Genomic DNA, 12645 nt, shown 5'->3' with positions numbered 1-12645 from the left:
TATAATGGCAGTTGACATTGGATACACGTCAACACATATATGCCTAACTTGGAGTCAGGCCACAAAGGAAAACATCGAAGGAGGAAAGTTCGATCCGGTGTTGTGGATTGAATTCGGCGTAGCTCAGTGGCCAGAGCGCTTGGTACGTAGAACCAAGGACCCGAGTTCGATCCCCGGCGCCGGAGCGAATTTTTCTCCTAAAATGTTGAGTATACAAATAGTAGTTTATATGAATTAGTATGGCTTTACGGGATGCAATAAACAAATTACTCCTAATTTTTCTGAACTCATTCAGAGCTCAGTTATCTTACGAAAGGCATCAATACCAATGGTTACATTACGGAAAAATATTAAGAGGGAGGTTTTTCTAGTGAATTTTCTTAGTTTCTCTAGGCATGCACTTACGACTACAGTTGCGTTATACAGATTGTCTCAAAAGATTTAACCTACACTTTAGGAGAGAATCAAAGGGACTCGGTAGAACAACTTTTAATTGGAACCTATATCCGCAAATTAAAAACAGGGGCGTTACTTCTAAACACAAGAACTCACTTCGGCTGATGCGTTGGTTGAGCTATGAGAGACACTGAACAAGAATCAATTAGTGTTTCCACAATAGCTACAAGGCTTAGTTCCTGCTGACTCTGCATCATGGATCCTATATTGTCAATGGATAATGAACTGCTGTATACATCATACACGCTTTCTGAACCTTGTGTTGTTCACAGGCGAAGCAAGTTTATCGGGAATGGCTGGTTCAAGTATTGAAACGTTACTGCAATTGCTTCTATCAGGGACAATTTTCCGTTAATGTATGCGTTGGCACTTTGATCACTTGATTGGACCTTACATACTACCAACGCGACAAAATGGATACAATTATGTGTGCTTCTGGACGAAGAACTGCTAATTCGTGCCAATCATTGTATGCGGACAGTGTGGATTCAACACGATGGAAATCCGGTACACTTTACTAGTATTGCAGCGCGTCAGAACTTCGGATGGTGCTTTTCTTGACTATAAGATAAGAAAGGGAACGTTATTGTATTGCCAAGCTGTTTCCTTGAATTGACATCTCTAGATTATTTCATCCGAGGTCATGTGACTTCTATGGAACTTTTGAGGATGATCCAACGAGCTATTGGCCAGGATAGGCTACTTGCTACAGCTAACATGGTTTTCGAAACACTCAGGATCTTCGAAAGGGTGCTTCGAAGTTTTATTCGTCGATAAAATGTCTGCATTGGCATTGGAGAACTCCTCTTTGAACATATTCTCTAAATTTGTGTCAAAGAAATCACATAGGCCTACCGTACTTAAAACATATACAGAGTGTCTCTAAATTAGACCGACAAAATTAGGGAGCAGATAGATAACCTTCGTCGAAGAATATTTTGTTAAGGAACTCATGGGCTGCAACACTTCGTTTCATTGCAAGAAGGCGGGAACAGATAATCACTCTTTTCAGTCCAAGAGGGGTGTGTCATTACTACTATCACTCGGTTTGTTTACGTCCGGAGCCCAGTATCATTTGGTATCGATTACAGCACGTTTGTTTACTTCCACTGGTACGACCTCTTATTATCCGTGTTATTCGTCTACGTAGTTTAGTACTTGTACTGCACTCATTCTGTTGTAATGTTCAGTACAGTTTAATGCGTCATTGGTTTCGTTTTTCTGTACGTATTTTTTCTTTGTTTGGATTAACGCACAGAATCATGTGACACAGAATCGCTTGTTATTTGCACATACCTACTTACTTTATCCCGACCTGTAATTCCTTCTTGCACTGAAACGAAGCGTCGCAGCCATCGGTTCCTTAACAAGATATGCTTCCACGAAGATTATCTACCTGCTCCCTAATTTTGTTGCTCTAATTTAGAGACACTCTGTATAAGTACTCAATTAGAACCTATAAAATAGTAACCATAACAGTAATAATAATAATAATAATAATAATAATAATAATAATAATAATAATAATAATAATAGGCATGAATTTAACATGTCAGAATTCTTGAGAGTAATCCGACCACACCACCTCATTCTAGTGCCGAGGTCATGGAAAGCATGGGGCTCTACCTCCATGTCCCCTAAGTGCCTTCATGGCATGTTACGGGGATACCTTTACCTTTAATATTATTGTACTTAAACCTACAGAAGGCTAACAGTATAGTTTCTTGTATTCGGACGACCACCTCGAAGGTCCTGTGGTTTCGTATGTTGGCTGAGACGGACATCGGTTCTTGTTAAAGAGTTGTTCTACACCGTAATTTCCAACTGGTCAACCTATGACGTCGGAACGCATTTCCCTCTCGGAGCAGAACTGATAGAGTATGTGACGGAGGGTAATGTTGTGTCTCCACTACTTAAACATCTCCACATCTCCCACTGCCCTCCCCATACTTTGCTCTTTTATCTATCAGCGTATTCCGAATCTCACCGATAAGGTGGCATCAATGACGTCACGTTGCAGCGAAATAAGGAACAAAACTGCTGGAAGGATCGATGTCTGTCATGGCGACTGTACAAGTTGTTGTCTGTGCTACGCTAGCAAAATTTTGCGAAATTTTCGTACTCCAATCTCGTTCAAAGAAAAGATAGCATAAACAATTCATTTCTTGAACCGGTAGTAATAACTGGTCCGTTGACATGTTCGCTCATAAGCCATTAACATATTGTTTTTACGTTGTGCTCATTACAAACAATACAGCAGAACTAAAGCAGAACACACCGCCATGACACAACAGTGCACGATGTTATTCGTCTAATAATTCCCGCCCTTTACAAGAACCAATCAGATTCACTGAAGGCGGCTGATGGAGACTGCCACCACCTCTGCAAGTTGATGGCACCGGTGCGACACCGGTGGAACATCAATGACGTCATCGGTGGAATTCGGAACACCGTAATGCTATCGGATTGCTCACCGGTGAGATTCGGAATACGCTCTATGCTTCCCTCTCAAGGATCACGAGAGCACAGACGTGTGACGTCACAGAGCCAGCAGTTGGAAACTGTACACCTCAACTCAGTCCCATGTTCCAAGAATACGAACAGTCCCGAATACACATCGACTGAGTCCAGGGCCAAATATCAATTCAACTGAGCCACAGGAAAAATATAAACTCATGAAATATGTTAAACAAAATCTCTCTTCCCGTTTTCATAGACTTGTGACTATTTGCACAGTATCTGAGGGTGAAAAATTCTGTTCAGCATATCGCTTATTGTCGTATAAATTTATATTACAGACGTGGACAAATTATTAACAAAATTGACCATTTTTATGATAATTCTGTTTACAAAATTTGACTTTTCAGTTTAGACTACAGTTGACAATTTTGCATATATCTATCATTACAATAGACAAAATACGCAAAAATGTCAACTGTAGTTTAAATTGAAGAGTTAAATTTTGTAAAAATATATAACAAAAATCTTCAATTTTCTTAATAATTTGTAAATTAGCAAAAATTTCAACTACAGTCTAAATTGAAGAGACAAATTTTGTAAAACTATAAAATAAAAATCTTCAGTTTTGCTAATAATTTGGAAATATCCCAAATGTCAACTGTATTCCAAATTGAAGAGTCGAATTTTGTAAAAATATATAATAAAAACCTTCAGTTTTGCTAATAATTTGTAAATATGCAAAAATATCAAATGTAGTCCAAATTGAAGAGTTAAATTTTCTAAAGCTATACAATACAAATCTTCAATTTTGCTAATAATTTGGAAATACGCAAAAATGTCAACTGTAGTCTAAATTGAAGAATCATATTTTGTAAAAATATATAATAAAAATCTTCAATTTTGCTAATAATTTGTCCACGTCTGTATACTAGCCGTACCCGTGCGCTCCGCTGCACCCGTTAGAAATAAATATAAAGTAATTACATAATTAAAATGGGACATTTGATCCAGGGAACATTCGTGTTTGATAGAAGGATAAATCGTTTAATATGTTACTTAATTTAAATTGTATTTAAAATATTAAAATGCGATCATTTTCATCCAGAGAGCACTCATTTGGTGAAATGACAATTCCTTTAACATGTTTCTTAATTGTTATTACCAATTATTTTTGGAAAAGCGAAAATTAACAGAAAAATTTTGGCTACAGATTTATTATTATGTTTATATTATATTATATTATGAAAAAGTGTGTTGATAACGGATGTACTCGAATTAGAAAGTTTTTAATTTGTTGTGGGAACTCTTGAATCTCAGGAGGAACAACTTTTACAACAAAATCTGCTTGGCTCATTACCCAATTTTTTTGCATTGCATTTATTGCATATGTATTTTATATATTTTAACACGATTCAATTGAGCATAGTTAAAATTTGAATTATAAAATAATGGATTACTAAGCTAACGTACTATTACTGCATACTAAATCAATACACTCTCGTTGTTCGTTAATACTCTGAGATAAAAATGAATATGTTCATAAACATTATTATAAGAAATACAGGAAATGAATATACAGAATAACCTATCACGTTTTCTGTGCATAAGAAGCTATTTTAATCTTACCTGTCCTCAATTCACTCACAAGTTACTGTATATTTAACATTATAGCATTATGTCCATCCAGAGAAACTACACTTTCCAATAATGAAATAATAATTAATTATACAAATCGGTTAATTTAGCTTCCGATATTACCATTCAACACAGAAACATTGTCTGTAGGCTATGTTTCATAGCTTTCGATTGTTGTGTCCAAGGCCCCTTATAGACGAAGTCATTTGTTTTTTATTTCAATACACCTCCTTAGATGGCAGTTATTTTAATTTTAAAACTCATTTATTTCATTAAATATCAGTCCTATCAAAATTTTTCAGAGAATAAAACTTATCAGAAATCATTTTTAAAGAAACTTTTGTTATGTAACATATTTCACAAAAATCAATAATAAGCGAGATATTTCGATTTATTTAATTCAGGCCCCCTTATAACCCCCCTTTTAAATAACGTATTTTGAATGCCATATAGCCTATAATCTAAGTTACAACGAACTTAATTTATATTCCAATTTTATCGAAATCGGTTCAGCCATTATCGCGTGAAAAGGTAACAAACATACAGACAGACAGACAGCCAGACAGACATAAAAACAAAAATTTCAAAAAAGCGATTTTCGGTTTCAGGGTGGTTAATTATATATGTTAGGGCCAATTATTTTTGGAAAATCGAAAATTACCAGAAAAATTTCGGCTACAGATTTATTATTAGTATAGATAAATTACAGTTAAAAGTAGTAGGGAGGCATTTAAAAGCAACGAGATAGTAGCCCATTATTATTTGTCTATTTGAACTCAGACGAAGTTATCTTTTAAAAGTATTTCATTTTCCCTAGGGACATTACTGCGAATTTTAAAAGTGTCACTTTGTATGTTTCTCAGCAATTAATTTTATTGTGTTTATTTATTCGATCTTTCAGATATCCCGTACCAACATAGATATGCTATTACCAATTTGAGTAATCGTACTTCCACTATTGTGTCTTCATTCATTAGTATTTGTATCCATAAATTCATCATAGTCGTGTTATTAGGAGAAGTGGACTTGAAAGAAATCGCAGCATAAAGTGAGGGACTCGGGCGTAAAACATGGGAACTGATATTGTGATAAAAATTAGATCTGTAGCGTATAATATGGTATCTTACATTCTACATCTTACATTTTACTGCAATCTTTTGTAATACCTTCCTTAGCGTGTATCAGAACTTAGTATGAGATACGGATTCGTTCTGATCGCTGGCAATGTTGGAATGCTTCTTTCTAAGTAACGCAGTTGTAAATATTTTACTTCATCCCTTTTCCGATGTCCGGAAAGTCGTATCCTTTTTCTGTTTTTAGCTTTATTCCAAAGCTGTTCCGCTTCCAAGAAGCTTACAATGTGACCTGGTATTGGATAACGGAATGTTTTCGTTTCTTTCTATGCTGTCAAATATCGTCCGCATATGCATTTTTATCCGAAATCTTAATCCAACACTGCAGTTCCTACCACATTCATGACGACTTTGTCTCAAATTCTTGTTAGAAGATTTAATACTATTTTCTCAAACTTGGAAAATGTATGAGTAGACAAATCAAATAGCTAACATAATTGTGTCTATTTTTTGAAGCTTAAGTACCGGTATTGCATAATAATTACGAGTAATAACAATTGAAACATTTATTTCAAGCCCTTCCCATCTCTTCCCTCACTCCTCTCCATCTCTCCACCTCTCCCATACCTTCCATTTCTCAGGTCTCCTTTTCTCTCCTTTCTTCTCTTTTCTAATCTCCTCTCTCTCATCCTTCTCCCCCTCCTTCTGCTCCTTCTCTTTCCCCTTCCCTCTACTGTCTCTTTCTCTCGCCTGGTCCCCTCCTCTCTATTCCCCTCTCTTCCCCTGCCCTCCTCTCTCCTCTCCTCCCGTCCCCTTCCCTTCCTTTTCTTCCACTTCCCTTCCTCTCCCTCTCCCTTCCCCTTCTCTTCGTCCTTTATTTCGCTTCCCTTTCCCCATTCTGCCTTTACCCCTTTCCCACTTCCTCTTTCCCTCTTTTCCCCCTTGCCTTCCCTCTCTCTCCAGCTATCCCCTTTCTCCTTCTTACTTCCTCCTTTCCCCTTCTGCATTTCCCCTTCCAACTTCTCTCTTCCCATTTTCTTCTCCCTTCTTCCCTCTTCTCGATTCTCTTCTTCTCTCTTCCCTCCCCTTCCCACTGCTTTCATTAGCATCAACAGAAGCAGCAGAAATCGAGGTTAAATCTACCTTATGGCCCTTACGGTGTCATGAAAATTGGAACTATTCAATGCAGTCTCATTGTCAGTCCAACCGTTCGTCCACTCATTAATCCATCTCTATATTATTCTCTCTGCCTACCTTAGGTTGGTTAGAAGGATTCAATCCGGCATCGGGACTAGAATCCGATGTGACTTGGTGGATAAAGCGTCAGCACTTAGAGCTGAAAACCCGAATTAGGGTCACGGTGCCGGAAAGAATTTTTTCCCGTTCTTCCCATACTTAACCATATGGTACCGCAGAATTCCTGCATGGAAATATGATATGTACTTCGATACATTATAGTAATAGTAACTTAAAATTATGTCCAATGTCTGGGATATGTGGTTGTTGTAACATTCATAAATGGTGCGTCGTATTATATCACGTTCGAAATCATCAACTTTCTTGAATTTCATAACTGTTTGTAATAGAATCTGAGTTTTCTTTTTAGGAGTATTATACTCGGTTATATTGATAGAAATTATTTTCTTCACTAATGATCTTGAAACAGTTCTTCACTGAAAAATGGTATACATTTTTTATAATAAATGCAGCTTGTCTCTCTCTAATAAATGATCTCTTCCGGCAGGAGAAGTACGAACATTACAATTATTGTCGTCATCACTATGTTATGCACTTTCTTCAACAGACTCCCATGGTCGCCACATATTTCACTAATTTTAATGTACACTAAGAAAACTAAACAGATAATACAAACCGTGGTGGGAATATAATGGTGTAGCAGACGGTTGACTCAAACTCGTTTTCTACTGCGCATGTCGTCACTTGGGAAGCAGCAGCGGCGCGCTAATTCGCGCACGGTGTTAATTATTTGTTTATATATATATATATATATATATATATATTGAATATTATTCTTGTATTAGTAATGCTATTAATGTGACACATTTTTAAATCGATGATGTACTTGGAATAACTCACATCACACAGTGACATTTGAGCATTACCACAGTACATTTAGCAAAACTACGTCTATGGGCCGGTTTCACCAACCTTCAGTAAATCAGTTCAAATGAAACATTTACTACTGAACATTAAAATATTTAACGATTCACTAAAATGCGAGCTGCTCACCAACCAAATTTTCTTAACATTTAATGAACAGTAAATAATGGCTCATTAAGGATAACTAAATGCGATCTATGAATTTTTCATAACTATATCAGAACGTCTTTATACGAAACCACAGTCTACTATATCGCAAATCGTATACAGTATTAGAAAACAGCTTTGTTATGTCTCTTGGTAGTGGAAATAGTGAAATTTTGGCCGCGATTTACACGAGTAAGTTTATATGCGCTGTCTCCCTAGACTTCAAGCCGAGCACCTATTATATGTCTCGTAACGCTTATTACGTCTCGGCTCTTTGGCGGAGCAGTCATTAGTATGGTGGCTTGTCAACCGTGGGACCCGAGTTCGACCCTCGGTAAGAACTATTTTTTATTAACGTAACTAATTTTTATGCATGTTACCTTTGTTTATTTTCAATTTTTTTTATAGTGAAACGAATTATTTCGCAACTCTGGCTCCACTAGGAGAATTAAGAAAACTCTTGGGAGATCAATTTTCTTCCCGAAATACAACAAAGATAAACAAACAAATTAAAGAAAAAAAATACACATGCGGATCTAATACTTTGTCCACATGCCACTGGCGTCTATCACTGCCTGGCATCTTCGGGGCATTGAGTCCATCAGATCGCGGAAATAGTTCTGGTCCTCAGCGAGATCTTCCCAGGTAGCCAGAACTTGATCCCACAACTGATCTGGATTTTGAGGTGGGTTGTCTCGATATTTGTCAATCCTTCTCTTTTTCATACCTTTCCGTGAACCGTCTTTGAACATTTATGGCGATGTGCGCGGGCTGGTTATCCTGCTGGAAATGAAATTTCCTTTGATGATATATAAATTCCATGAATCCAGTTCTTTCGCTTCTATTTTAAAGCCAGTGCAAACATATCTTATCGCTAGCTATAATATAATTCTAATAAATGAAAGTTAATATACCAATTAAGTTTTGTTATGGTTGAATGCATATTATATATTAATTTACTAATATTTCTTGGGTATAGTTATAATAACCACTTTCATGTGTTAAAATAAAAACTCACTTGTATGTTACTTAGTTGACTAGTTTCAGCTTTGTCTCAGCTGTTTTTATGACATTCTAACCTATGATCAATTTCTTCTAAAATTTTGAGTACCACGACCTTCATGACGCGGTATCTTCCGTGTATTTTTTGTGTCATTCAAAATTTCAAAATGATCGTTTCTTGAATGGTTAACATAATCTTCATCTTACTCTTAATTTTCGAGCGGTTCCCGATATAGGCCTAACAATTCTGCGTTGAAACGTTCCGCCATTTTATATTGCAACTAATGAACCATTAAAAATTTAAAGAAGGAAATTTCTGTCACTAAAGTTAATGATAGTTTTACTGGTTCGTTAGGTTAAAGATTGTTGGTGAGATATAAAAATGATTTAATGAACCAGTAAATAAATTAAAGAATCATTAAAACCTTAGTGAAGGTTGGTGAAACCAGCCCATTTTCATAAACTGAATGTGCAATGTAAAATTAATTTTAGTAGGTAGCTTTATAGTTATTTTTATCTCATAAATTATACTGCTGTTTCAATAATTGAATTATTTTCTGTTAAATAATTATAATATGTAGGTCTATTGTAGACGAACTGAAGAATTGTTACATCTGAATTTTGGTGAACTTGTTTATTATTTTTTAAATTTAGATTCAGATTCTTTTTCGACGCGTGTTATTATTTTAAATTCCGAATGTGGTGACTGTATCCACCTGTTGTGCTTAAAATTGTTTTATGTTTTAAACATAGAGAATTAATAAAAGTTAGTATAGTTAATTAGTAACAAGTAATATAAAATGCCATATTTGGTTCTGATTTCTTGGTATTCATAATCAATTAATCTTCTCCACTTCCAAAATCTTACGGAGTTGAACTGAGCTAAGCTAGCAAGCTGCGAGAGCGTTCGCAATGCTTCCCGCGTGACGTCATCACGTAGTACGAGAATGGGCGAGACTGCGCACTGCTTCACCATTATATTCCCACCACGATACAAACTACGTACACTCCAAGTCGTTACAGAACTGGCAACTATGTGGTGTTTACCTCAGCGCGGAACGAAGGAAACAGCAGTAACTTGTATGGCCTTCTGCATTCAGCCCCCACCCCCTGATTTTTCTCCGAGCGAACGTACAATATATAAAGTTATTTATGTTTTTCAATAATTTCAGGAGGCGTCAAGCATAGCAAATCTTGGAGCCCTGTATCATCTCACAGGCAGACTGGATGAGGCAGAGATTCGCTACCAAGAAGCGCTGAACCTTTTGCCAGGAGACGATGTTACCAGGGCGAACCTCAAGCGTCTTCGCAATCTGAAGAATATCCAATTAGAGAAACAGCGTTTGCGAAGGACGTGAGAAATCGTAGCCCACTTTATTTGAACAATATTATTATTGTGCATTTCACGTAATCCAACATTTGAATTGCATTTTTATACGTCTTGATAAAAAAAAATATGAGCCAAATAATTCTACGAACAATATAATCTGATGGGAGCTATTAATTTATATAAGCATTTGGATATATATTTATGGACATATATCTTAAGTGGGACCATTTCAGATATTATTTATGTACAATTCAATGTATAAAGTTTACAAAAATTAAAGAACATTATTTAAAATAACTTTGCTATAAAGATGAAAATATTAGAAGTTATTGAAGATTAGATAAATGAACTATTGATTACAAATAAATGCCTTTTTTGTTTCAGTTACTTAAACGATAGTTGAAAAACTGTGAACTGAATTCAGCGGTGTCACTTGGATAAGTCTATGATGTTCACAAGGTGTTCACATGAGGCAAAGAAGGTTATTAAAACTGGAAAACTAAAATTTAATAAAATATTCTTAATATAACAGTGTGTAATAAAATTTTAATTTTATTATATTCCTCCTACTCCAGGAGAGTCTAAAATTACAGTACTTTTTAGCATAAGGTCATTTACTTGATTATTATGAGGTACGCCTGTCAAAAGAAAAAGTGGCTGCTCTCTAGAAACTAAGTTCCCTTCGAGTATCTCCGCTACAATCCGGAAACGAGCGATGTTATGTGTTGTTGGACCACGTTGCCTGATATCTACAGTTATAATTAAAGTGTTCTCCGTGTTACTGTTGTAGCGTAATGGTAGCGTTTAAGACTGGTATTTGTGAGGTCATGCGTTCAAACACAACCCAGTACTTTCTATGTTTTTTTTTTTTTTGTTTTTAAGAGAGAGAAAATATAATTGCTCCTGCCTCTTTTATAACTGTTTTAGTAATTAACATCAGGTTCATGAATGTATTATTCCATGATTTTATCATTATTTATTATGACATTATGGCTGCAAATAGAAAGAAAGATAAACTTGCAAATATGTATTGGTTTAATTCTCTTAAAATTTTTAGGAGCCGATTACAAATACAAGATTTTTGCATATGGCTGAATCAACATAGTGCAGGACATCGGAGCAGGATATAGTATGAAGCATGTCTTGTAGGTGTCTCTTCAGATGACAACAATCTGTATTGCTGTCACTTATTCATAACTATTTCATTTAGTAAGTGAAGATTCTGGGCTTATGTGCTCCTTAAGAAATGTGATCTGCTTCGTATCTGAAGCTTCACTGCAAGCTTTTCTAAATTTTTTTTTTTTAATTCTTTGTATTCTCTGAGTCCAGCACTTGCGGAAAGTCCAGTATAATTATCTGATTCAACAAAGATTGAAGATTCCCTTCTTGACCAAAGCGACAGCCCCTTGCTGTTTGCGGCATCAGTTTGTAAAGGGATTTAATCGGTGTAGATTTTATTATTCCCTGTAGACTGGGTTAGTGTGTCGTTTTTCAGCCAGGCTGCAGATGATTCAAAATGTTACAGCACTGAAAGTAAATTACTTCCAGCAAAAATATATAGGCCTACAACTTTTTCTATAAGTTCTCGGAATTTTAAGGCGCAGGTTTGAATTACATAGGCTCTGCTTGGAAAACAGTGGAGCATAGCCCAAATGAGGCAGATATATTTGAGTTTTAGTCCGAAGGTGAAACCTCCGGTGGTTCCTTCTATTTTGAAACCATTAGTAAAAGTTTAATCCTTTCTAAACACTCTGTGAACATCGTAAAAATTTTTGCAAGTGACTTCACTGACATTTATTTTTCTGATGCATTCGTATTTCTTTACTACATTATTTAAGAATTCACTTGTTCTATCTCTCGCAAGATCTCTCTTGGTCTTTAAGTATTTCCGTATTTTAATGAGTTGTATTGTATTGGTTTTCATTTTATTTCATTGGCCATTATCTGTATGTTATGTTTGTGTCATTTGTCCCATGTTGTTCTGAATCTGCTTCTACTCATTTTCTTATATCCTGACTTAAGCCTGTAACTGAGTGTGGCAGTGTATAATCTTTTGTCGGCCTGAAGTATCTCATTTTTGTTATTTTTTATATTAAAGCGAGAATCAGGTCTGTGAACAAAAGACAAGAGGCTGGACCTTTGAGAAATCTTGCCAAGGATCCGTTTTACCCACTATAAATCTATCATAATAACCCCGGGTCGAACCCCGGTGTCGTTGGTAAAATGCCGTTACCTAAGTTTACTACCACTGATACTCTATTGTCATCTAGAAGGTTTTAAGTTTGTATACATACGGAAACAAAACAACACACAAGATTGCAACCTCATTCAAGAAATTAAATTACAACTTCGCATACAGAACAAATAATACTCTAAAAAAACATCTCAACTCACAAACAACACAAACAAACAAATACAACC

General features: G+C 35.8%; 1 protein-coding gene across 1 annotated transcript in view; it reads left to right on the top strand.

Annotated features, from left to right (window-relative positions):
• Positions 1-10971, top strand: part of LOC138702932 (protein O-mannosyl-transferase TMTC2-like) — a 151805-nt gene extending 140834 nt beyond the window's left edge. The window contains exon 12 of the mRNA XM_069830343.1: positions 10067-10971. Coding sequence (XP_069686444.1) covers positions 10067-10252 — 186 coding nt within the window. The 3' untranslated portion in view covers positions 10253-10971. The remainder of the gene's footprint in view (positions 1-10066) is intronic.
• The last annotated feature ends 1674 nt before the right edge of the window (positions 10972-12645 follow it).

Source organism: Periplaneta americana, chromosome 1 (genome assembly GCF_040183065.1).
Source record: "Periplaneta americana isolate PAMFEO1 chromosome 1, P.americana_PAMFEO1_priV1, whole genome shotgun sequence".
NCBI lineage: Eukaryota > Metazoa > Arthropoda > Insecta > Blattodea > Blattidae > Periplaneta > Periplaneta americana.
This window is presented reverse-complemented; position numbering and strand designations above follow the sequence as displayed.